General features: G+C 45.6%; 1 protein-coding gene across 2 annotated transcripts in view; it reads left to right on the forward strand.

Annotated features, from left to right (window-relative positions):
* The window catches only part of LOC119015611 (helix-loop-helix protein 2-like), a 39,068-nt gene extending 18,638 nt beyond the window's left edge, over window positions 1-20,430 (forward strand). The window contains exons 1-2 of one of the 2 annotated variants that reach the window (XM_037091784.1): window positions 17,694-18,401; window positions 19,261-20,430. In XM_037091784.1, the coding sequence (XP_036947679.1) occupies window positions 19,301-19,672 (372 nt within the window). In that variant the 5' untranslated portion in view covers window positions 17,694-18,401; window positions 19,261-19,300 and the 3' untranslated portion in view covers window positions 19,673-20,430. Of the gene's footprint in view, window positions 1-17,693; window positions 18,402-19,260 lie in introns of those variants that run through there. The other variant, XM_037091782.1, reaches the window with a different exon arrangement.
* Window positions 20,431-25,673: the final 5,243 nt, after the last annotated feature.

The raw sequence follows: 25,673 nt of genomic DNA on the forward strand, positions 1-25,673 counted from the left end.
GTTAGAAACCACTGAAGATGAGATGAGGCAGTGTCGTCAGAGCATAAACTTAAAATAATTAATACAAAGAAACGTAAAGTAGCAACATATCCAACATATAGAAACATAGATTGCCAACGTACATTCCGGGGATTGAGCTGAACAAGTTCTCCCGTTTCCCAGAAGCTCAGCGTACACCAGTTGAGGCGGTGGGCTCCATGTGCATATCCTCATGCAGCTAATGGACAGCCTGCACATGGCGATAATTTACAGGCAGCAAACATGACGTATGCCATCAGAGGCTGGTGTGAGTAAAATGGGCATCCATCACAGATGCTAACAACTCTGATTAAAAATACATAATCTGCAAGCGGCCCCCTGATACCGCCGTCAAGCCATTTTGGGCCTAATTGCAATTGGTCTCCGTTATGATCAAAGGCAAGTCACACCTGCTCGCCTTTAGCTTTCGTTTCACTGATTACACTTTCAAATTTCATCAACGTCAAGCTGATGGATATGACATTATGGGGTAAACCTGTTTACTTGTGGTCAACACCATCACAATCCCATCTTTCTCGCACCTTGTTTTTATGCTCTCTCTCTGAACTCAAATGCTTCGTGGTGCGTTTAAAAAGACATGGGAAACAGGTAAAGGGGTTGGAGAAAGAGCAGCCGTGAGGCTCACAGCCGAGCCCGACCGCGACTCCCCCTCCGCTTCCTCACCTTGCCCACCACCTATATCTCTCGGGGTGTGAGTGAGTGACAAAGCATCGAGAGGAAGAGCACCAAGCCTTCGCTCACAAGGCTTTGCACCCAGCGCTCACCCAATTTACACCTCTCCCTTTCCTGCAAACCCCACCCAGGATCCCCTGGTGACAGCACCATGCTAACCGTCACCTCCCTGCTGGCATGACTGTGTGTGTGTGTGTGTGTGTGTGTGTGTGTGTGTGTGTTTCAATGTGTGTGCGCAAGAAAGCGGTGTGGTATCCTTGTGGGAAGCAGTTTTAGACCTTCAAACCGGAGATTTTTTTTGTTTTTTTTTTGCAAGGAGAGGTCATGTTGTTCCCTCCTTTTCTTCTTCAAGGGACAAGTGTAGAATGAGAAGGTTAGAAGTGAGAAGCTGTAAAGGGTTAAAGCCAATACTAGGGATCAGTGCATCTTGGATTTGATAAGCAAGGTTTAGTTCATTTCAGACCCTAATTCCCTACCATCGTTAAGCTTTATGGATGTTGTTTTTTTCTAGATTTTTCTAGATTCTGTATGCTGGTATAGCAATAAAGGTGAAGTGAAACTGCATATTTTTTAACTGAAAGTCTCCCTAAATTCCTTTTCCTTCACTTTCCAGCAGTGGCACTCACCTCTTCCCACCAATCCCCAGGCCAATGATGTTCACCTGCCTTCACACCTGCCTCTAATTCCCTTACTTAGTTCCATATACAAGCCACTTTCCCACAGATTCTTTGTCACACTGTTCTCTGCCTGCCTGTTAAGAGCACTCTCTTCTTGAAGCCTCCTTTTTCTTGTTTGTGCTGACCTCCCTGCAACAAACGTAGCTCCTTTTTTCCCCTTTTCTTTAACTTCTAGATACCAGGATCATTAGTTATGTCAATATTTCAGTGTGTAAGTCTTCAGATACCTTGTTCTGCACGTGCGTCCGGCAGGTAGTGTTCCCTTTACGTGGCTAGGTGGAAAGGAAAGGGTGGAAAATGGCCGCCAGGTTCCACTGACATCTGCTGAACTTGGCTGTTCGTGGTGCAGATTCATCAAGCTATAAATTCATATCCACTTTATATACACGTATTATTTATAAGTGAATTATTTGAACTTTTACCCTCTGCACCATCTGCGCGAGGCACTGCAGAGGGTAAAGTTAGAATACTGCAACACCGACACTTTCTGTGTCAGAGGTGGTGTCCTGTAACAGACTCTCACTATATTAAACCTTATCACAAAATTTCCCAAACTTTAGCAATGCTGCAGTTGCCGTGTGCAGATATCTCAGGAAGTGGGATTAAAGAAAATGATAATTCACTGGTTTTGTAAAATCTTCCAAGACTGTATTCTTGCCTGGTGCTGGGGTCGGCTTGGACTTAACCTCCCATTAACAGGCTTTGTTCTGCTTCTTTTAGATTCCCAAAAAATTGGCTCAAAAATGGCGACTAAAAAAGGCAAAACGTTTTGGGTTTTTTGCTTCTCCTCAGCTGCTTCACAGTTAAACCAGAACTAGTGGGGAAGAGCAAAACATGATGCCAGTTCTTACTGAAAATCGGAAGAAGAAGAACATATGACGAATACTGATGGGCAGATACTGAAGACTGTTACTGTGATGTCAGATCAGGCTGTGTGGACACCTTACCGACACTTTTTGCTTTCTATATTCATTACTTTTTTGTTTTTTTCCTTCCCATAATAAAATTCTTTGGTCACGACCGCGCCGTCTGTCAGTCGCCATCCGGTTAAGCGACCAGACAAACCATTGAGGGACACAGCTGTGAGCTGGTGCGCAAAAAATTAAAGCTTGATTTTACCGTTACAGCCTCAAATTGAATTTCTTCCCTTATTGGAATTACGTCATAATATTTGTACAAGTGCGGTTTCTGAGATTTGCTGTGATGAATGCAGCAAAAGGAAAAGTGCGTCGGGGATGATGATGTCCGCCTGCAACTTCTCTGTCGGCACAGTCTCGGCTGCATCAGGAAACAAAACGGTCTGCACACTCGCACTAAACCCACTCCCTCCTGAGCTAAGCCACAACGTTAGGTGAGGAGTGAAGGGGGCTAAAGAAACGTTTAAAAAAACTCACTGACAGGGTTTGAAATGATGTACCTACTGTACGCGAGGCCTGTTTAAACATCTTGACAGGATTAGAGTGGAGTTAAACTGCTTTGCAGGCGCAGTTAATTGAAGCGGATGAGGTTTTTAATAAAGCGTGCAGTGTTAGCAGCTGACAAATGGCTGGGCTGACACACAGGGGAAATTGCATTTAATGGCATCAGGTATGTGCTTTGCTGGAGCTTATCACATTACACTGGTGGGTGCACACACACACGCACGCACACACACTTTCTTGCACGTGCATAAACGTGCACACCTTGTTTTCATCATTCATTTGTGGGTGTGGGTGTGTGCGTATGTGCGCACGTTGGCCCACATAAACACATGCACGCATTAATTTACGCTTACCTGAGCCAGTCGAGGTGTTTTCCCTCGTGGATTTCAATTACAGCTCAGCGGGATGCCTCGCGCCAAGCAGATAGGTCGGTAGGTAGGTAGGTTGTTAGGTAAGTGGTCGGACAGGCAGAGTCACACTGGACCTATTACTGTAACATTGCAGGAGATTCAGGTGAGCTCGGGGGAACAGACATGATTGTGGAAAAAAAACTCTCAGCGGTCGTGTTAACGTACGCACAACGTGTGTTGACCTTATTTAACCGTGCAGGGAGGAGCTGAGACAGAAACAGCACATTGGCTTCAAAGGTGCAGTATGTGAGAGCTGGCAAACTGTCAAATTCATATTCAAAACAGTCACCAGAGAAACTGCTGGTAATTGTAGCTGCCGTTAGCTGGTTAGCTCAGTTAGCAGTGCAGCTAGTGGTCTGTAAATGGTGGTCGGACAATTGGGATAGTGTCAGTGTTTCCACTGCTAGAAAAAGAGCTTTATACCTGGATGCTAGCTAGTTAGCATGCTAATGTTGCTATTCATGTCTGCAGCACAATACATAGATGTTAGAACATCACATGCTGGTGATAACTGTAGTTAAATCTTGACTGATTTCAAATACATTTATTGCATATTGCACTTTCAAGGAAAATGATCAACACATACCTTGACATTAAGCCTTAACCCAAACAACTTCTTTCTTTAATTCCACTAAAAATGTTCTGCTTTCCATCGCCATTAAACCAAAGTGCTGATTATACATTGAGCCAGTGTCTGAAATCTTAAAATTGAGTGTTGTAGAGAACTGTAAAAGAGAAATCTGTTTTTTACTGTGGCCTTTGTCCTCTTCCCTAAATTAGATTTTTGTTAGTTGCTCCAGTATTTAAAGCCACTGTACAAACACACATCTGCTTTTGTTAGTTCCTTATCCTAAGAGCTTGTGTATCCATTTCCCCCTGACGATATTGTGTCTGGATCCGCTGGACGCAATAAAGGCAAGAAACTGTCAGAAAGGACAACAAGACAACATGAATTATTTCAAGTGATATGTCGGGAGGACCGCTGCATAGATGCCCTTTAGGAGTTGTCAGTTTGATATCTCACCCAGTAGTGCACGACACACACCCACGGATGCATGCCCAACACACCCACCCACCCACACACACACTCACACACAGCACCCACAGTGTGGGCCTGTAAGAAATTCCTCATATAAGAGGACAATTAGAGTGTCTCATTTTCCCCTAATATCAATCACACAGCTCATGAATAAAGACAATTAGGTCCTCACGATTCCATACAATTGCATCTGCCCTTTGAGCTCCCCCTCCGATTTGGGAGCGATGCCTCTTGGGTATATGGCGCTCTCATCACGGCGACTCAGTGTGAGCCAGCGCAGTCAATAATAGGAGACAAAACAGAGGAGGCAAGGGCCCGGTTTCAGACTAGATCAGATCCTCCGGACGCGTGTCACTCTTCATTAGGGAGGCGGGGTAGCAGGGGATGCCCTTAAGGTGAGGATGGCCACTGAGAGATGGGGGTAAAGGCAGGGGAGGGGAGGGGCGGAGTGGCAGCTGTGGACAATGACAGAATCTGTGTCCAAGGGCCCCTCAGGCCAAACACCAGCTCTCCTCCACCCTGAACTGATCTCTCGCCTCTAGACCCATCGCGGAGGGAGGGGAGGGAAGAGAGACAGAAATAGACCAGTCACACTCAGTGGACTTTCTATCCACGCTCGCTGTACTCAAGACTGCGGCTGACATTGATGTAACACATCGCATCAACGTGTCTAATGTCATATTCATAGAAATGTGATTGGTTTACCTCAGGCATGGGTGGTTCCCTTTACAGCACAGCAGCTTGGATAATGTCAGGTATTAATCTTTCATAGCCTCCATTAAATTAAGCACTTTGATTCACTTATTACTAATTTATACTGATTGCTGCAATGTTGCCGTACATGCTGGCGGAGGCAGATACTGCAGGATATCCCTCCCTGGGGCTGCCATTTGGGCAGACGGTGATCTTTAGTAAGTTAGCGGAAATAAACATTCTCAGTTCACGTATTTTAACTTCAGCTGATGAACCACGTGATCCTCTGGTGGCTTCTAATCCGGCTGCATACTCCTTCAATTCGCTCTCCCTAGGGCTGGCTGAAGCTAAGGCCTATTTTTACGGTTAATCAATTCATTATTGGGTCTATTAAATGTCAGTAAAAAAGTAATGAAGCGGTCATTACAGTGTCCCCAAGCCTGAGGTGAAATCATTAGATATCTTGTTTAGTCTGACCACCAGTCCTAAACCCAGAGATATGGCATTACTGTCACATCAGACGAGGAGAAGAAGCACATCGTCACACTGGAGAACCTGAAAACTGAGTTCTGGGGGACATTTTCGCTTTCGAATGGTCTTAAATGATTAAACAAGCTGAGACACACAATGAATCTCCTTAAACATAAAGCAGAGGGGAGCTGCAGATCCTGGTGATAATCCCCTACAGTTATTAAGTTGTTTTTATAGTGTCATTAGGGCCCGATCACTAAACGGTGCAAGGACCAAGGATTTATTATTCTCTCTGTCTAGGCTGAAGTGAATTACTTTTCTGAGGGGTTAAACTCACTGGAAAAATCTTTAAGATGCAGCCCCTAAGGCTACTTTCTCCAACATGTATGAAATTGGGTACATATGTGTTTCACACCTAGTCCTGCAAAGGGTCAGATGCAGACAGCGGACACAGCTTCTTCTTCTTCTTCTTCTTCTTCTTCTTCTTCTTACCTGGGAGTGGCAACAGCTGATCAGTCATGTGAGTTAATGGTTATCACGTTGTTGGAACTTATTTGGAACAGGTGTTTCCAGTCTCCCGTGAAGTGCTATCAAACTTTTTGGAAAAGTGTGATCAAAATCGTCTAAATTGAGGATGCTTTTTTTTGAAAAATGTTATAGTTGAATAAATGTGCATAAAAATAATGATGATAATAACATATTGAAAGGTAACGTGGCTGGTGAAACTGAGATCGATAAGATGAAAATGCCTTGTGCTGTGGTAAAAATGGAAAGTTGACATTTTGGAGATACGTCCACATGTGTTTGTCATCAGCTATACATCCAACCGGTAACAGCATCTAAAAGTGGACAACGGGGTCCGTGACGGAGGCTGTGGCGCTCTGCTGCCACATGTAGGTGGCACACACTCGCCTTATTAGCCAGGTCAAACATAATCAGTGATAGACACGGCAGCGCTGCTTAATTATGGCTGGCAGCTGGCAGCGGGGGCCTTCCTTTAGGGGCCGGGTTATGCCCATGCATGAACCCCCCCCCCCCCAAAATCCCCTCCACGCCGACCCTCCTCCTCCACCACCGCCACCCACCCACACTGCCCCAAATGAAGAATAAATCTAACCTCCCTTTTGTTTGGAGTGACGCATGTGGCAGCCCTCTCATTTAAAGCAAGGATAAAAATGTGGACAGAACTCGGGATTAATAGAGGGGAACAGGGCATTAAATTAGTGTAATTGCAAGCTAATATGGTGCATGAGTGTGTGTGTGTGTGTGCGCTTGTGTGTTTGTGTGCACAAAGGCAATAAAAAATATCCCTCTTACAGGAGCAAAAATCATTTTTCCTCAGAACAAACCAACAAAGCACCTGAGCTATTAAAGGGCTCCGATTTTTCAATTTTCACAACGCCGGTAAAAAAAAAAAAAAAAAAATGCCAGGCAGCCTGTTTCGCCGCACTTTGGGTGACACGACAGATGTATTCGCGAAGGAAGCTTCCTCCCAACTAGGCACAGCGCATCCTGAGAAGGCGCCTAAGCTCCTGTCGCAAACAGCTTGTAAATCTGCACTTAAATGAGAGCGAGCGAGCGAGAGACCCACTCCTGCCCGCCTGCCGGCTGCCTGCTGCGTCACTGAAGAAATATAGCTTCATGAAGTTTGCATCCAGCACAAAGGGGAGAAGGAAGCACTCGCAGGCGCGCATACTTTGAGATTATATCGCCCCTATGATAAAATGCTGCTCGGATCAAAACTCGGAGCGGCAAAAGAAACAGCTGTGCGCGGAGGAGACAGAAGAAGAGAGACACTGCTTGAAGCCGTAAGCAGTTGTGCACTCTGATCTCCCAAGGCTGTCTGTCTACACACACACACACACTTTCCCCTTGCACATGCAGACCCCCTGATTCAGCCTCCTCTGGTATATTGATCCATTTCATTCTGCCTCAATGAGATGCAGACAGCATCCCAGCGCCCAGACCGCTCATAATCATGATATAACACTCGGCTGTATTGAAACCTGACATAGGAAGGCATAAATCGGATAATGCAGCAGCCGGGGATAATGAGCAATATCAGGTGACATATCGACGTTGTCATGCACGGCCCATAATGAAACATAAATGTGATGTTAGGCTTGAATTGGTACAGCCATGCAGGAGCAGGTGCACAGCTGCAAACACGGTTTTTTATTTTTTTTAATTTTTTTTGGTCCTTAACACCGCTCCATACGGCGTGAAGGGGGAAGTTGTGAAATAAAAGGAGCCGGGCACTTTTAAAAGCTGGACCTTGGACAGCACTCCATTCACGCTCAATTGTCGCCCGCCGCTGTGTGTTTACGTACGGCCTGTGTGTTTAGATAGTATGTGTGTGTGTGTGTGTGTTGTAGTCGTGAACTTAAATCCACTTTCCTCTCCTCCTCTGCACCCTCTTTCCCTCTCAGCCTCTCCCCACCACATCCCACCGTAGCCATGGCAACTCTCCTGATCGATCCGGTGCCATCTAATACCAAATGTTGCTCCAAACCCCCAAAACTTAAACAATCAGGCGGTCGTCACTGACTCGCCAGCGAGGTGGCGGCTCCAGCAGAGGAGGATGATGGGACTTGGGCTTCAGCTTTTTTTTTCGGAAGCCTGTGGACGGCGGGCGAGACTGTGAATTCGGCTCGATAAAAAAAAAATCCAAAATGATCATTGTCCTCTGCTAGAAATGTGCTTCACAGACTAATGGTACAACTGCTGGCACATGGATCAGTTATTAGCTTCTGTTTATTTGGAATTTTAAAAAAAACATCATATCCTGAGGCCCTGAGTACAGGAGCCCAGAACAGACATGATTGATGTTATCTTTGCAATTTTGTACAATCTCTACATAATGAAATAATCACAACTGAAGAAAAAGCTTGTTTCATCGTATACTTATATTGTTTATAAGGGATCAATAGTGCCATGCCAGCGTGCATAAACTCCATCTTGATAACTGTAGCTACTGATTTAAGAGGAAAATTCGACAAGAGAGTATTGATTATTGATCAACGCATTGTACAAAAACGAAATTGGCGTTAGAAAAAAAGAAAGATAATCGTAAGTACGGGCTCTTCTGGCTTCCGTACCTGAGAGTTTTATTTTCTCTTAATCAAAAGCTCAATTAAAGAAGAAAGGAGAAATTAGCTCCATTATCTCAACATACAGAAAAAATGAACATGCAATCTTACAATAACATCGTTTTCGAATAAAAAAATTGTAACAGCATGACCCGTAGCTGAATGCTCAACACATGGCAACTATGGAAACACATAAAACAGACAAAACAAACCTATATGAAGACTTGCGTATGTTCTATTCCAGAAGCATGTTTGTTAGTTTTTTCCATATTTGGTTATACTGGCTGCATTTCCTTATTTGATTGGTGAATTTTATACATGCTGAACGCTTCTTGTCAAATTGCTCAACATGCTATCTTCATTCGCTTGTGTTTTCGCAAGCGGCAGTGTTTCCAGAGCCTCGGCGTGATACCAATGAAACAAAGAAAATAAAATGTAATGCTGACTTTAGTGCCTGCCCAGCAGCTGGAGGGGGTGCACGGGTTTATGTGAAGAGGGATGTGTCACGTTTACTTTATGTCAACAGCCATGGATAGCTGGTCAGGGTTCAGGGATCACGCTGTGATATTTCACCATGTCTCCGTTCCCCTAAACTCGCAGTGTTTGTGTCCAGAAGCGATGCGGCCTCTCGTCCACAGATCTCCCTGATCTGTCTGCGTCTTTTTTTGTGTCGCTGTGCGCGGAAGGGAAAAAAAAACCCTCCGACAAAACCAAAAAGCAGAATCAAACACGGAGCGAGGGAAGACGAGGAGAAGAGGGGGAAAAGAGAGAGAGAAGAGAAAGGGCGAATGAAGAGAAAGCTTATTACCAGAAAACAGATGGCCCCCCAATTCACAGTGGCCCCACGGGGACCTGGAGGGACAACTCTTTGCACCTCCGGGTTACCAGCGCTGCGGAGAGGGGTGGGGCACTTAAACACGACTCTGTGTGTGTGCACTTTTGTTTGTTAACTTGTAAACAAAAAGCAAATTTGTGACATCTCTGGCAGGGTGCCACTCTCAGCTCGATGCGGTTTTTTAAAGATTTCCCAGGAGCTCGCCTTTAAAAAGACTCTTCCATTCAGGTTTTTCCAAAATGGATCTTGAAAGACCAAAACAACAACAAACCGTCGATGTTTTCCCCTCTGAGGGGCGAGTTGTCTCCTTTCTTTTTTTTTTTTTTCCGCCGCGGTTGCTGCGAAAAACCAGCGGACTTGCATATTCACAGCGGCGGAATAATCCCTTTTTTTACGCGCACACACACATTTTGGCGTCACCTTTTATTTCATCAAACCCGTCCACGCTGGACGAGCTGATGTCACAACATCCGTAAAAATGAGATCTCACACGCGCTCATACATTCACACCCTGCTCGGCGTACGAGTGCGTACACAACTGTACGAGTGGGCACACACACACACACACACAAACACACACGCACAGATGACAGGCAGTGAGTGGAAATGAAGGATTTGGAGTTCTATCCCGTTACATTATGCAGCAGATGGCGTTCAGGCCAAGCCCGGCCAGGCCTCTCCCAGGAGAGAAAGAGTGAGAGAGAAAGAGGGGAAGAGGGAAGATGGGGGAGGTGTAGAGAGAGAGAGAGAGGGGTGAGGGACAAAGCTGTTGTCTTTTTTTTTTTTCTCCTACTTTGCGTGAACGCACGTGTTTGTTTCCTATTTTTTTCTGACGGACTCCCTCTTGGGTCGCCTGTGGGACAGAATCCTCGTCGTCCCCTCTCTTCTGTCCCCCCCCCCCTCACCCCCTCTCCCCACCTCTCCTCCCCCCTCCTGCCCAGCTGAGGCTACACCTGAGCCCAGCCACGGAGGCCCCGACCCCAGCTGACCCGCCGCCAAGAGGAAGGAAGCGAGAGGACAGAGGCGGGAAAAAGGTGAGAGTGGAGAGAGGGGAAGGATCGTTGCTGGGCCGGAGAGCTGCAGGTGAAGAAGTGGAGAGAAGCTGCGTTTGAGTTGCTGGAGATGATTGTGAGCCTTTTCAGTAAAGCAGCTGTACACCTCGACTAATTTGAACACAATTTGCACACACATGCACCGCAGTTGACTTGATCAAATGCCACAATCAATACGCACACACGCACACACACACACACACACACAGGCGCGTGCACACACACACAGATAGACACACATACAAAGCGGCCTGTTAAGTCCCCCCAGATCTTTGCCCCCGGCGCTTTTTGTTTTGTGTTTTCCGAATTAATTGAGCCAACGCTCAAGTGTGGGGCCAGATGTCACTGCGACCTGTGGGGATTATTAGAAATCTGTTTCCCTCATTGTTTATGTGGACCCCTTCAAACCCCTGACGCCTCGCGCTCTTCCCGCTGAAGTTTTTAGCGAGAAACAAGCCCCGAACCAGATTGCTAATGTACAAAATAACAGTCTGCGACTCCAAGAACGGACACGGAGCTTGAATATCGACATGTGGGACATTCTGGGACTTTTCTGTCCCGCCTCCAATGACCATAGTCAGTGCCCAATGACCACCAGGGGCCCCCTGATGCCCTCCCGGTTTGGCCCGAACAGCGCCATGCTCCTTGGCAGAGCTCTGGGCCTAATGAACTCATCAGCCAGCTGGAGGCCCTGGATGCAGGGACGGGGGCCACTCGGGGGAGGCTGTGGGGCCGGAGGGAGAGAGAGGAGGAGAGAGAGGTGCCTGGGGTGCTAGGTATGAGGAAGATGGAGGTGTTCGGGGTGGCGTAGGAGAGCTCACCAACTTGGTAAATGAGGCAGGTGCAGACGGGGGCTGGGGGCCAAGACAGGAGGGTCAGCAGCAGGCAGGAGGGAGAGGTACGGGAGGCTGTGGGGGTGGAGAATGTAGGTCTGTGCTGAACACGACGGGACGGAGGGGAAGAGATGGAGGCGAGGACCAGATTTATGACCCTGTGGCTCCAACATGGAGCTCAGATGAGCTGGTGATAAAACTCTGAACATAAGCTGCAGCGGTCTTTTTGGAGTTTACGACTTTAAAGGTGCAATTTTATATTCTGTGTTTATTTTGTATATCTTTAAATTTCCTTTTTGAATTATACATTGTGACAACAGGCTTGAGTCTTTATGCAGCTAGCCTGGCTGTCTCCCCCAGCTAGCTGCTGGTGATAACGTCACATTTAGTGCGCAGACAGCGATGTGTGTAGTGTGTAACTTTCTGCAAGAAAGCTCATGAGTGCATCAAATGTTGACATTTTATTGAATTTCTAAAATGGCTACAGACCTACAGAACAAACTTTAGCAGGACTTTCTCACTCTGTAACAAATCACAGCTAAAGACTGTAACATATCAGAGCCCGCTCACATGTGCTGAAGCAACAGACTGGCCCAGGTTGTTGCTACAGCAAAAATTTGAAATGCAAAGTCCGGCGATTTCTAGTCCATATTTATACAGAATGGATGCTGACATTTTTCTGTCGTAACGAGAGAGTAAAAGATGTGTTTTCCGTGTGAATTGCGGAGCGCAGCTGGGTCATTTGCTGACTAATAATGCTCCCCGTCTCTCTCTGAAGTCATCACACTTATGTCGGCGTCATCGACAAGATGCTCTCGTCCTGCTCGCTGCACAATCGACAAACTCATCATCCTTCCTCCCATCTCACTGTTCACTCCCAAGTGTTTTCTTTGGGCTCCCAGTGTGTGTGTGTGTGTGTGTGTGTGTGTGTGTGTGAGACGTCCATGAGAGAGAAAGTGAGCACCTTTGTGTGTCCATATGTGTCTGGGTGGCGGAGAACGCGCTGGGCGCCCTGCTGGGAGCACAGATGGTGCCGAGGCCTGCCACGGCAGCGCTGACGATGGCCACATTCTCACATGGGACCCCCAGCTTTCTGGATCCCACACCTCCTGTTCAGGCCTGAACTGACACCCCCCCCACCCCCACCCTCACCCCCACCCTTCCTCCTCCTCCTTCTCCTCAACCACACACACACACACACACACACAGGGCCAGAGTCCAGGCCACTGCCTATTTCACTACACTGGAAGAAAAGACAGAACACAACACATGGACAAGTTGGCGGTCACACACTGCCCAGAGTGTTCCCCTGTGCGTGAGTGTGTGTCCCAGTGATGTAAGTGATGCAAATGCGAGAAGAGTTGTCAGATTTGGAGTTGAGTTAAAATGCTCAGCCGCTGAAACAACTTCCACCATCTCACGAACGGCCTTCGCCCCCCCCCCCCGTTCGTCTTCATTTTTGCACACCTCCATTTTTCTCCTCTCCGGCCTCTAATTTCTCCTCTCTCCCGGATGCCCCCTGTGGCTCGCCGTCCACCTGAGAGAAGCCTCATACATCTCCTGACAAAGTGACTAATCCTTCCCATTTCACAGCTCCATCCCACTGCTCCCCCGAATGTTCGGAGCTGTGCGTGAGTGTGTGTGTGTGTGTGTGTGTGTGTGTGTGGTAGGTGACAGGTGGGAGTGTGTCACGCGAGTTCAAGGTGTTTTTTGTTGTAACAAGCGGCTCAGACAGCTGCGGGCTCTGACTGATTAGAGGAATAACTCCATTACAGACATCTCATCAGGGCGGCTTCACTTCATGACAGCTTCTTTAAAGTGACGTCCACCTACACACACCGAAAAAAAAGAGAAAGGTATTTTTATGCTGTCGGAACAAAACGGGATCCTTTCAAAAAAGAAATAAAATAATCAGTTTTCAAATTTGCATCTTATTTTCGGCTGAAACTCTGTGATATTAGGCCTCAGCTGCATTGGTGATATCAGCCCCGCGAAGAATAATCATAGCCATAAATCAGCGGACGGCTTCCAGTGTGTCTGCCTGCTCGCCATGATTATTCGAACCACAGTCAGAGCAACCCAAACTGAACTCATGTTCCATAAAAGTGGTCTTTTTTTAAAGGGATATTTCACCTTGAAATGTATAAAGGAAGGGTGCAAAAAAAGAAAAAAACAAGGTGTAACAAGTTGGATGTGTTCATTTCCAAAGAAGCAAACGCGGCTACGTCTGGTTTTCAGGTAACCTTGGGTCTGAAATGTTCCTTTAATTCAATAGCAATGGTGTTTTTGAGCACCCTGAGTCCTGTGAAGAGGCTGTCAATAGTTATAGAGATATAGAGAGCATATTTTTGAGCCATGTCAAAGAGAAATCATTTTGGTGATGGAATGTTTGACATCATCCTTGAATATATCGAGAATTTCTGCCAACATGTATGCACATACATACACGCTGTGACCTCAAGTCTAAGCACTCATCTCTCTTCCTAATTCAAAGGCTGTGCAAATGCATACACTGAAGGCCATGTTCAGTGAGTTGGGCACAACAGTCTGTGAACACAACGCTGACCTCGCCGTTTAAAGGAGACGCATTATGCTCATTTTCAGATTCATAAAGCGACAACAAGGTTACTACTAGAATAGTTCACATGCCTTAATGCTCCATAAAACACATCCGTCTCCTCAAGCTGCCCCACTGTGATTATACCCTGCAACTACAGTAGTTATAAAGGAAGATTTTCTAATAAGCATTGGTTGATATGATACATTTGGTGTCAGGGTTAAACAGAGACTAGATATAAGACACGTGCTGTTTTGTTTTTTTAGCAGAAACGGACCCAAACACAGCGCACGAGACAACAGGAAGTAGAGTAACAAGGTCACTTTCATAAATTTTGCTGGAGGTGGATCAGAAACTGGTGGAGCAATGCGAATAACTAAAGGTGGCAGGAAAGTCCAGGTGAAAAGAGAAATCCAAAACGCAAACAAATAAAACTTAGAGCAAGCGGGAGAAGTGCAAGGCACGAAGGCAAAAACAGAAGTGATGGAACACACATAGAGTAAATACACAATCAACTTATTGAACAGCAATTAAAGAGGAAAAAGGACAAAGGAGCATGGAAACTGGGCAATATACAGGTGGAACCAAATGATGATACTGTCCCAGTTGTGTCCTCCAACACCACGGCACATTCTTGCGCTAATCGCCGCAACGCCTGATTTGGTCTGAACGAGGCCTAAGTGGAGCTTTTTAGCTGAAAGCAGCTGCCTGCAGCTGGGAGGTCACCAAAACAGTGAAGTCGTGGGCCATAAAAACCACACCAATGTGCTGAAAGATGCTAAAAACTAAACTTCAGAGTTGCGTCGACACCTTTCACATATACGTCTTTAATCCATTGTTACAGGAGACCTATTATACTTTTTCTTTTTCTTCCCTTTCCTTTAGTGTTTTTTTAGTTCATGTGCAAACAAAAGATCCTGAAAGTTAAAAAGGTCAACAGAAAACACTGCTCCTGAAACGCCTCATCAGTAGCCCCGCCCCTAACTCTGTGACATCATGCTTTGCCACCATGTCACAAACTACTTTAGCAGGTGAGAACTGCTTTAGAACAGCCGCTGTGTTGTTGTTAGCAGTGCCGGTTCAGGCGTGTGTGAGCTGACCAATCAGAGCAGACTGCGTATTCAGGGGGGAGGGCCTTAAAGAGACAGGATCTAAAACAGAGCGTTTCAGATGACAGTATGGGAAAATTCAAGCCAATATGTGATGCAATAATATGTCTCGTTTGTGTGTTTGTCTGTGTATTTTTCCCTCCTGGTCGTGTTTTTAACGTTCACACAGTCGTACATCTGATCGCTGCCCCGCGTCACAACAAAAATCACTCCCGCAAAACAGAAGTGTGACTTAATGTGAGATTCAGGGCACTTAAACAACACGTCTAACACAATCCGCTGAAGTCTTTTACCAGCAGCGTCGTGACTAAACCAAGCGTCATCCTCCCGAGCGAAACCGCTGCTCTCTGGTGACTGCACCACCCCACGGTTCGCCTCCCTGCCTCCACTGTCAGTACATCAGCTGTGGGACGTAATTGCAGCAGGCACAAACAAAACAGCCTTGGAGGGGTCCTTCATGTCTTTGGCCGAGGGCCTTGTGGTCTGAGGAGGGGTCCGGGGCGTCGCAGACCACCAAGCATCTCCACTTCTCCGTCTGTGGAGCAATTAGGGTGGTGGGCCGTGTGTGTGTGTGTGTGTGTGTGTGTGTGTGTGTGTGTGTGTGTGTGTGTGTGTGGTGTGTGTCCGTGGGCTCCAGCTGTCAGGAGGCCTCTGTCTCCTGGTCCTGACATGTCTCCGATACACCCCGCTGTGAGTCTCTCTGTGTCACACACACACACTCCGCGGACCCGGCCGGAGCCCAAGGCGAGCTGTCGGTCATCTCACACACATGTGCACATTCACTCTCTCTCTCTCTCTCTCTCTCTCTCTCTCTCTCTCTCTCTCTCTCTCTCTCTCTCTCTCTCTCTCTCTCTCTCTCTCTCTCATACACAGTGAGTTTTCACTGATATGGTCCTTCTGGCACTGTTGTTGTACTTCTCTCCCTCACTCACCCACAGTGTGTGTGTGTGTGTGTGTGTGTGTGTGTGTGTGTATTTCTGCGTGTGTGTGCCACCGCCATGGCAATAAGCATGGCGGTGGCTGCGGGCCACGGCAAGTCATCCGTGCTTCCCCTTATCGTTTTAATCACCTCGTTAGGCGCAGCTAGTCCCCACACTCGCTGGCCACGGCCCCTCCTCTGGAACCATGCCCTCCTGACCCAACGCTGGTGGTGCCACCGGGCACAGGGAGGCATGATGGTGGAGGAGGAGGATGAGGAAGCAAGAGGAGTGGAGGAAGAAAGGAGAAAAGTTGAAAAATCTCAACTCTGAGTCTGAGTCTGGTGTCAAATATTTTGGCAACTGCAGATTTGTGATCCTGTATGATTACGCGATAATAGTTATATCGGGTTTCGTCTGGATGTATTTGCTTTTCGAGAGGCTGAAAAATCATATTTGCACGCCGGAGAGAGCGGCAAGTGCAAACGTCTGAGGAGAGTGACGGTGTTCTGCACAGATTAGCAGCTTTTTATGATCTGTTTTAACATTTTGTGTGAGTTTTATTTTTTTTTAGAACAATGTTGGTATATAGACCCCCCTTTTGTGAATAGACCTGTAAAAAATGTGCGTAGTGTACCTTTAATCTAATGTTGAAACATGATATATGCTGCATTGTTAAAGATGACACCAGTGGTTCCTTGAAATACTAAGCAATGTCTGTGAACAGCTCCATCAGAGAGACGCTTCCTGTCTGAACTTCTCGTGTGGTTTTGTTTTGAAGGCTGAAATAGCTGCATTTCTACGATAATTCAGGACTTTCACATTGTTGAAGCCTGATTGTGCTTTTTGCTTCTGACAGGATCTGCAGATGAGTGTTTTAAAGAGGGAGAATCATCTAAAACTACAACCATGGCCACGGATATATTGGAAACATGTCAAAGAGCATAAATAGGAACATATGTTGGCCTTAAGAGAAATGTTAAATGTGAAAAAGTACAATTAGACATGACAGATTTTAAAACCTGATGCCAGATCTTAATCACCCTGAAAAAAGTGAGGATGCAAAGCAGATTCAGGTGAAAGAAGATGATAAAAACTTTTAACAGTGCATCGTGGATTTGTATCATTTACAGTTATTAAAAGTTATTTAAAAAGTCACAACTGAAGGGAAAAAAGGGACTCGAATATTAAAAAGTGTAATTTTCATTTTAGTCGACGCTGATCCTGTCGAAGGGAAAATAAAATGTGATGCTTTTATTTTTGTTTTCCGGAAGCTTAGAGGACACAAACAGGTGGTCTCCACCACCGGACTGAAAGTCTCACCTCATCTCGTCTTTAACCGTTAACGAAGGACTTCTGGCCAATCAGATTTTGACTTGAAAATCTCCCCCTCTCTTCCTCTCCTCCACCTGCAAGACACACACACACACACACACACACACTTAATTTTTTAATCATTACCATTCACTGAAAACCATGCACGTGCACAAACTCACAACGCGGACACACGTATTTGCTTGATTATTTTGTCCCCCCCGCTTCCCTCCACCTCCACCTCCATCTCCACCCTTTATCCTGCGCACATCTCTTGCTTTTTCCCCTTGCCCACTACTCCCACGGGAGGGGAGAGCGCTCGAGGGCTGAGGGGCGTGAAGAGAGAGGAGAGGAGAGAGGAGAGAGAGAGGGAGGGATGGAGGAGGTGTGTGTGTGTGTGTGTGTGTGTGTGTGTGTGTGTGTGTGTGTGTGTGTGTGTGTGTGTGAGGGAGAGCGAGAGGGAGAGAGAGAGAGAGAGGGGGCGGTGTTAGACAATACCATTCCTCAAATATATTCCATCCCCTCCGTCCCTGAAGTGAGCCTTTATTAGTCGGGATCGTTTGGATCTTATCTCGCATATGACACTCCTGCTCGGAAGAAGGGGGGAGAAGAACAAGAAGGCTGCACACACACAGGGGCAGGATTATCTGCGAGCTGACGTCCTGACACGGGGAGAGCCCCCCATCGCCTTATCTCGACCCCCTTCATCTCCATCTTCCACAGGCGGATGGACGAGTAGCCCTGGCGCGCACTTTTTTTCTTCCCATTTTTCCTCCACTATCAGCCCCATCTATTGTCCTGCCATCGCCGGGATCAACACTTGGAGAGAGGAGGAGGAGGAAGGGGGGGCTTGACTTGCTTGCTCCCGACACATCATTCTTATCTTCTTTTTCTTCTTCTTTTATTATTATTTTTTTAATCTGATCGACTAATCGTCTTAAAAGTGCTCCGGACTGTTCTGATCTCCTCCCGTGCGTAAACGCGCCTTTTGACCCCGCCACCCACCAGCACCACCACCGCCACCCCGACGCACGCCTCGATTTTCCCCCCTCATGTTGTTTCCAAGTTCGAGGCTGAGAACGTAAAAAAAAAAAGTTTTGTTTTTGTTTATTTTTTTTCTTCTTCCGTTTTCGTTCATGCTTCGTTCCCGAGCTGAAGGCGCGTCTCTGTCACGTCTGACGGTGGTTCGGTCCGGTGGAATATGAGTTAATCTGGAGTGTTTCTAAACTTGGTTTTTCTCAGACGTTTCATCCGCCTCCAACTCTTTGTCAAGGTGAGTCATCAAATGTGTGGAAAAAAATTACAAATCTGAAAAAAATAATTAGATAACGAGTGAGTTGTTTTTTGTTTTTTGTGCCTATATTTACGAATTTTGAATTTATTTTTCGTGCCACTGTCACGTTTATTTTGGACTCCTCTCGCTTTGTATTTTTTATTTTTAAAAAAGGCACAAAAAGCTCCGCTGGTTTCATGTCCAGCAGATGTCAACATTATTTTTGCCGTCTTCTGCCTCCATGCTGTCAAGTCACTCCGGCCTCAGCCAAGCAGATGTGTTCATCACACTGTGACAGATGGCCAATTCTGATTATGTTAATTCACAACAAAAAAAGAGAGAGAGAGAGAGAGAGAGAGACTCTCCTCCAGAAATCATCAAAACTCACGTTATGTTTTTTTCTTCCATAAAGAAACAAACACATTTTAAAAAGACTGAAATCGAAACAAAAATCAAACAAATCACGTTAAAGATCTGATGTCTTGTTAATTGTTCCTCTGTTTTTAAGGCCTTGGGCTTTCATAAATTAACCATTCCCCTTGTTTTTTTTACGAGGCATTCATTATTTATGAAGTTTAATGTTATTATGCAACGAGCAGGAGTCTGCCTTTTGGATTCATGGAGGGGCCCTGGCACCCAAAACAAGCACCCGTTCAGGGATTTTCTCATATTGAAGGGGCCTCAGGGTGCCAGGAAACACCACAGACAATTACGTTTGATTGAGATTGTTTACATTATTTCAGGGGTTTCGATCATAAATGTTAAGATGAGATACATTTTCAGTTCTTGTTTAGAAATGAAGAAAATAAATAGAGAGGAGCTGGAATCAGTGTTGTAATAGTTTCTGTCCGCGCCACAGGTTCTTCAGGAGGAGCGACCGCCAACACCAGAGAATAAAAATGATGCTGAGCCCGGACCAGGCGGAGGGGGACCTCTCCTGGACCCAGTCCGACCCGGAGTCGATGCTCAACGGCCTCAAGTCGGCCGGCTGCACCTCGGACGAGCCGGCGGAGGGCGAGGACAGGGCCAAGTGCAAAGCCGACCAGCCCCTGAGCAGGGAGGAGAAGAGGAGGAGGCGGAGGGCCACGGCCAAGTACCGCTCGGCCCACGCCACCAGAGAGAGGATCCGGGTGGAGGCGTTCAACGTGGCCTTCGCCGAGCTGAGGAAATTACTGCCCACCTTGCCCCCGGACAAGAAACTGTCCAAGATCGAGATCCTCAGACTGGCTATATGCTACATCTCGTATCTCAATCACGTGCTGGATGTCTAAAAGCGCCCCCATGAGAGAGAGAAAGCGGCTGGGGTTGGTTTTTAGGATTGGACTCAAAGGCGCATGCTGTGCGTCAATTGGGTATGGCAAGGTTTGGCAGCTCGGGTCGACTGATGACGGGGATTTTATGTATTTATTTCTTTATCTGTTTTTAAAGCAGATGCCAGGTGTTTTTACAGCTGATGCAAATATCCACCAGTTTATAATAAGTCCGTTGATTTAAAAAAAATATGGGGGAAGAAAAGTTGCGCACACACGTGAAAAGTTACAAAATCCAAAAACAAAAAAAAAATGAACATTTTAATTAATTTAGTTGAGAAATAACCACGTTACATCCCAGATTATCTCGTTACACTTCTGTATTCAGCGAAGTTCAGGCTTGGTTATCAATCACAAACTGATATATGGTCTAACACCTGTGACACGAGCCCCCTTCTCGCCTCGACATCCGGAACTCCATTAACATTTTTGCGGTTTTTAATTAAAACAGCCTGGCACAATTAAAATCCTCACAAACAACCACGAGTTCAGCCTGAAATGAGTCGATTATGAATCCATCTTGTCTCCGGCTGCTATTGCTTTGCCATACCTGTATATATGACTGAGCGGAGCCCCTCAGTGTGAGGTCCGGCGTTGGTAATGATGGTGTAAAGTTGTCGGGGGGGAAAAAAAAACTGCTCCGAGTCCAGAACCGCCCCACTGAACAAGGAAAAAAAGAGCGTCAAGCGCCGGAGTCGTTTGAGCTGGGTTTTTTTTAAGATGCAATAATGAGAATAATGATTATTTTCCGATGCACAGTGAGCGAGGCTGGCCCCGACAGAGCCCCTCAGTAAAAAGAAAGGTGATGGAGACAAATGTGGAAGTCATCCTGAAGAAACTCTAATTTGATCCAACTCACAAATGATGTATTTAAAAGTCCTCCACTCACTGCATCGAATAGAAAACAAACACTTTGGGGCGTAAAAGGATGTAAAACGAGAATAGCTGCTTTAGATCTAGTTTAGACGATGTTTTTTTTCCGTAAAGGAAGAAAAAAAAAAGATTCAATGCGTAAGTGCCACTTATGACATATGAAATTGTGACCTTAATCATGTTTTTATTTTATTTTATTATCTTATTTAAAAGTGTATGGGAATATTTATTTAATTGTGTTGATATTTAAGGCTAATTTATTTACGTTATGATATCATAGGCTGGCGTCTCTTTTTGTATAAATGTATATTGTTTGTCGCTTCTATATTTTAGGCTGTGAAATTGAACTTGGAAAAAAAGTGATGGTGTTCTACTCTTACAAATGGCACTTTCTGTTGATCCATAACTTATTCGTTTTTTGATGTATGTTCGATGTCAATTTTTTTTAATTATTTCTAATTAATGTCACGTCTGTTGTCTATCAATAGCAACGATAAGCACTTCAACGTGGGGCTCAGCTGCTCCCCTAGATGTTTTATTTCCCTTAAAATCTGTTGTGTTCAGAGGTTGCTCGGAGAATTGGGCTTCTTAAAGGAAAAAAAAACGTTCAAGTTATAAATTTGTTTCACTGACAGAATAATGTACAAACAGTAACAGATTCAGAAGCAAACCTCTCTTTGTTTTTGCTGTGACCAAAAAAAAAAAAAATAATACTAATAATGATAATTTCGAAAGGGGAAAAAAAATAGTCTGAATTTATTATCTTCAATGTTTTGATGTTTTGGTTTGATTTATTTGTCTCTGCTTTGTATGACAAAAAATTCAATAAGTAATTTTATAGTGAAGAAAAGAAAAAAAAAACATATCCTCTATCCAAAGATTTTTTGTCTCTTCAGGGTTGTGTAGGCTACTTGTTGCTTTATGCAGATCTTTTTGTAGTAGAGGTATCGTGTGACAGCTGGTTTCTAATGGACAAACTTTTCATATTTTCCGGTGTTATTTTTAATTAAAAACGGAAATACTTGAAAAAAAAAAAAGAACCCTTCTCCTGTCTTGAAACATTTATTTTTTGTTTTTAAAATAAAGTTGTTTTTTTGTTTTTTAAAGAAAAGAAAGAAAGAAAGAAATGAGCCAACAAGCAGCCTGTGGCGACATTCAGCTGATTGCACTGATGGATGTGTCGGAGGGTGACGTCAGGTTCACGCTCGCGTGCGCTGGGGGGGGGGGAAGGTGACATAAGTTCTCATGCAAATCAGATGCACACACACACACACACACACACACACACACACACAGCCTGACGCACATTCAGACTACTGTGCAAGGTGAAATAAGTGCATGCAGGCAGCAGGAAACTCACTCCACACACACAAATACACACACATACACACACACACACACACACACAGTGGTCAGCAGCTAAAGGCAGTGGTAGCCTACATGTGTGCTCCTGGCTGAAAGGCTCCCTGCCTCCCCAGAGAGGGGGCAGGTGTTACTCCAGACGAGCCAAGACAACCAAATTACTGGCCGTCTGGCACCTCCCGTGGGAAACCCAGGGAGAGAGGAGGGATGGGAGAGATGGAAATTTATGAGCGAGCGAGCGCCGAGATGTAATATTGCCAAATGGTACGAACAAAAAGGTCCAAATATTTATATCCATTTGTGATATAGACGCCTATTCCCATCGATTGCGCTATAAAAAGCCTTGTAGATGAGTTTGCGGAGCAGGAGATGTGGAGGATGCGTGAATGCTTTTATCCAGGCTTCATTAGATTATCATGAGTGATGTTTTTTTTTGTTTTTTTTTGCACGAGCATGGGTGGCCCCAGTGGGATTCGAACCCTTCACCCTGGAAATGCCACAGTTGAGCAACAGAATGCATTATGTCAAATATGTCATCTATCTATCTATCTATCTATCTATCTATCTATCTATCTATCTATCTATCTATCTATCTATCTATCTATCTATCTATCTATCTATCTATCTATCTATCTATCTTCAGGTGGCAGCTGCAGACAGGTTTTAGCGAAGCCATGTTTCTCGTTTCAAATCTCTTTATCTGTGGGGACTGAAGGTAGCATGAAATGTTCCTTCCGTTTGGAGCTCAAGGGCTTCCTGCGTCTCACTCCTTTCTTTCTTTTTTTCTCTCTTTCTTTCTTTGTTCTGTTTGGCATCTGTCACTTTGTCGGTCATGTGGCCGACACTCTTATTTTACCTTCAGTGTGACCCCCCCCACATGGAATTTGTATGGTGACAAGGCTGCTTTTTATTCGTCACATTTCCATTTCGGAGTAAAAGTCGAAGCGAGCCGCTGCAGATTTTGAAGGAAGTACGTGCACACTCTGCTTATGACGAATTAAAAAGCTGAGTTCATTAGCGCTGAAAGACACCTTTGGTAATTTCAACGCAAGAAGGGTTTTTGCTGCTACAGCCTTATTTTGTCTGTAATGACTTGTTGCTCGTGGTGGCTAATGTAGCATTTGCAAATTTTAGATAAGATGCTGTAGAACAGCATGCTGACTTAATTTGCTGATTTCGGTTTCTGTTTATGGTCACATTCCACTCTAAGGTGGCTCGAATCAATATTTGTATTATAACGACGTCAGATAACAACATTAAAACAGAGTGAAAGGGGTCATTCAGTGATGAACCTGCTGAGAATTATCACACCCAATCTGCAACGTTGGCTTAAAAGAGATTTCTAGCAAGATTCAACTCATTGTTCAGATGTCCAGCTGCTGTTTTGCTGTTCTGGTTCACTCAATGCAGACGTTTGGAGACTAGCTGGTATAAAACAGTGGAGCAGTTAGCAGCTAAATGGCAAGATGTTTTCTCCGGGAGATGGTCGTGACCAAAACAGAGCTAAAAGAGGAGCGAATATTGGACTTGCAGTCGCTTGTTGGCCGGTAACAAAACAACCATCAACTTGAAATGTGACGATAGATCAGTGTTGTGTTCACAACTTATGTCCCGCATCTTCAGGGATGGTATAAAGCAAACAAAAGAAGAGAAATGTAGGGAAATACAATGTGTCATCATCCTTTAAAGGCTTCTTTAAAGAACTTTCTCAAAAGGTGTGTTGAGACAAAAAGTCATGATTTGCACCAGTTTGTCGCTGGACTGTTTGACCCAGACATCCAATGTGCGACCTGTGCAGGTGTTAGCTGTATGCTAGCTAGCAATGGGACGTGTTCAGTTCAGCCTGTTACTAAACTCAGAACTCACCAGATGCTTCAGTTCTTCGTGAAATTGCATGAACACAGTAAGTGTACATGTCGGTTATCAGAAAACCATCAGAGTGAAGCCTCTGACTCAACTCAGAACTTGCCAGGAACATCAGTTCTTTCTCTTATTTCCCTCCAATGTTTCTTTTTCCCTTTGTCTCTATACAATGTAATCCAGGGAAATGTGCACAGTTTTTGGTCGAGTTGAAACATTGTTAACTCGCCTCCCTTCGTGTCTTCATGTCACTGTCGGAATACACAGTAGCAGTAAGTTTCAGTCTCTTTAGCAGTTGGGCAAAATAAAGGCAGCAGCTTTGTTACGTTCCGCTTAAACTGGCACTTATCAGTTTTCATGGCATTAAGAATCACTTTGAAACATTTAAATGTTTGATAATCATTTGATTTTCATTTTCAACATTTGTTGTACATTGTTCAAACCTGACTGGTCCAATCTTCCAGACAGCTTTGTTGATGTTTTTAGCAGAAAGAAAGAAAGGGGGAAAAAAAAAAAACACAAAAAAGACAGAACGCCAATATGTTGCATCAACAGATTGTCCTCTTCAGAACACAAAACAAGCTCTGCGATTCTGGCATGCTGTGGAGATAGACTTCTGCTCAAGCTTATTGAATGGAGGAGTCCATCTGTACGTCGCCGTGGAGCACTACAAGGCCATTTGTGCTCCTCATCCCGAAAGCTTCCGTAGCATCAGTCCTCTTCAATTTATTCTTTACAAACCCCCAGAAGGGGCAGGGGAGAGAAAAGTGACAGGCGAAGCCCAAACTGCTGAGGGCACTGAACAGCCTGGCTGACAGTGTGGCCGGTGCATGCTTGTGTGTGTGTGTGTGTGTGTGTGTGTGTGTGTGTGTGTGTGTGTGTGTGTGTGTGTGTGAGAAAGTACCACGTTTCACCACAAGCCCCCTCCCACCCACCTCCACCCCTCACCCTCTTTGCACCGTGGGCTTATGTAATGGTGGAGGGCCGTGGAGTGACCATATGTCAGGAGGTGTGTGCAGACAGCAGGGGATTATACAGCGGCCATTATCAATGTTTGGACATCCTTCGCCTCATGATCATTCAGGTATACTCAAAGCACACACACACACACACACACACACACACACAGGCCACTCCACACACACACCCATTTCAATCTGAGGGCTCACTAGCTCCGTGTAAATTGGACAGGGAGAAAGAGTATGACAACAAACGGCCATATGTTCACAGTACGAGGAACAACATTCGGGGCTTTTTGTGCTGCCTCATTTTTTGCGCCCTCTGCTTTATTCTCCACGTCGTTGGGTATTATGGAAGTGTTCATGTTCAAGGCGAGAACTCCCCCGTCAATACTGCAAACTCTGCCTCCTCCTTCGTTGTGGAGGTGTGTGTGTGTGTGTGTGTCTGTGGGAGTGCGCAAGGCGTGCACATCCTTTCGTGTGTGTGTGTGTGTGTGTGTGTGTGTGTGTGTGTGTGTGTGTGTGTGTGTGTGTGTGTGTGTGTGTGTGTGTGTGTGTGTGTGTGTGTGTGTGTGTGTGTGTGTGTGTGTGTGAAGGGTGCTCGTGGAGCAGAAGTACAAAGCCTGGTCCATGTGTTGAAATGCAGCCCCCGGGATGGGCCGTATTATCCCTGCCTACTTCACCAGCAGGGTCCCGGGGCTCGAGCTGGCTCGTGGCCCTTTGTCTCCAAACAGATGGAAATGGGCAGAGGAGAGGAGAAGTGGAGAATCAGAGAGGAGGAGGAGGAGGGGGAGGAATAGAATGGACAGAGGAAGGAGAAGGGGAGGGGATGGGAGGGGAGAAAGAGTCAGTCTGTTCTCATTAAGTGCTGTATTGAAGACGACGTCCCCCCACAATGCGTCAGCAGC

Source organism: Acanthopagrus latus, chromosome 24 (genome assembly GCF_904848185.1).
Source record: "Acanthopagrus latus isolate v.2019 chromosome 24, fAcaLat1.1, whole genome shotgun sequence".
Lineage (NCBI taxonomy): Eukaryota > Metazoa > Chordata > Actinopteri > Spariformes > Sparidae > Acanthopagrus > Acanthopagrus latus.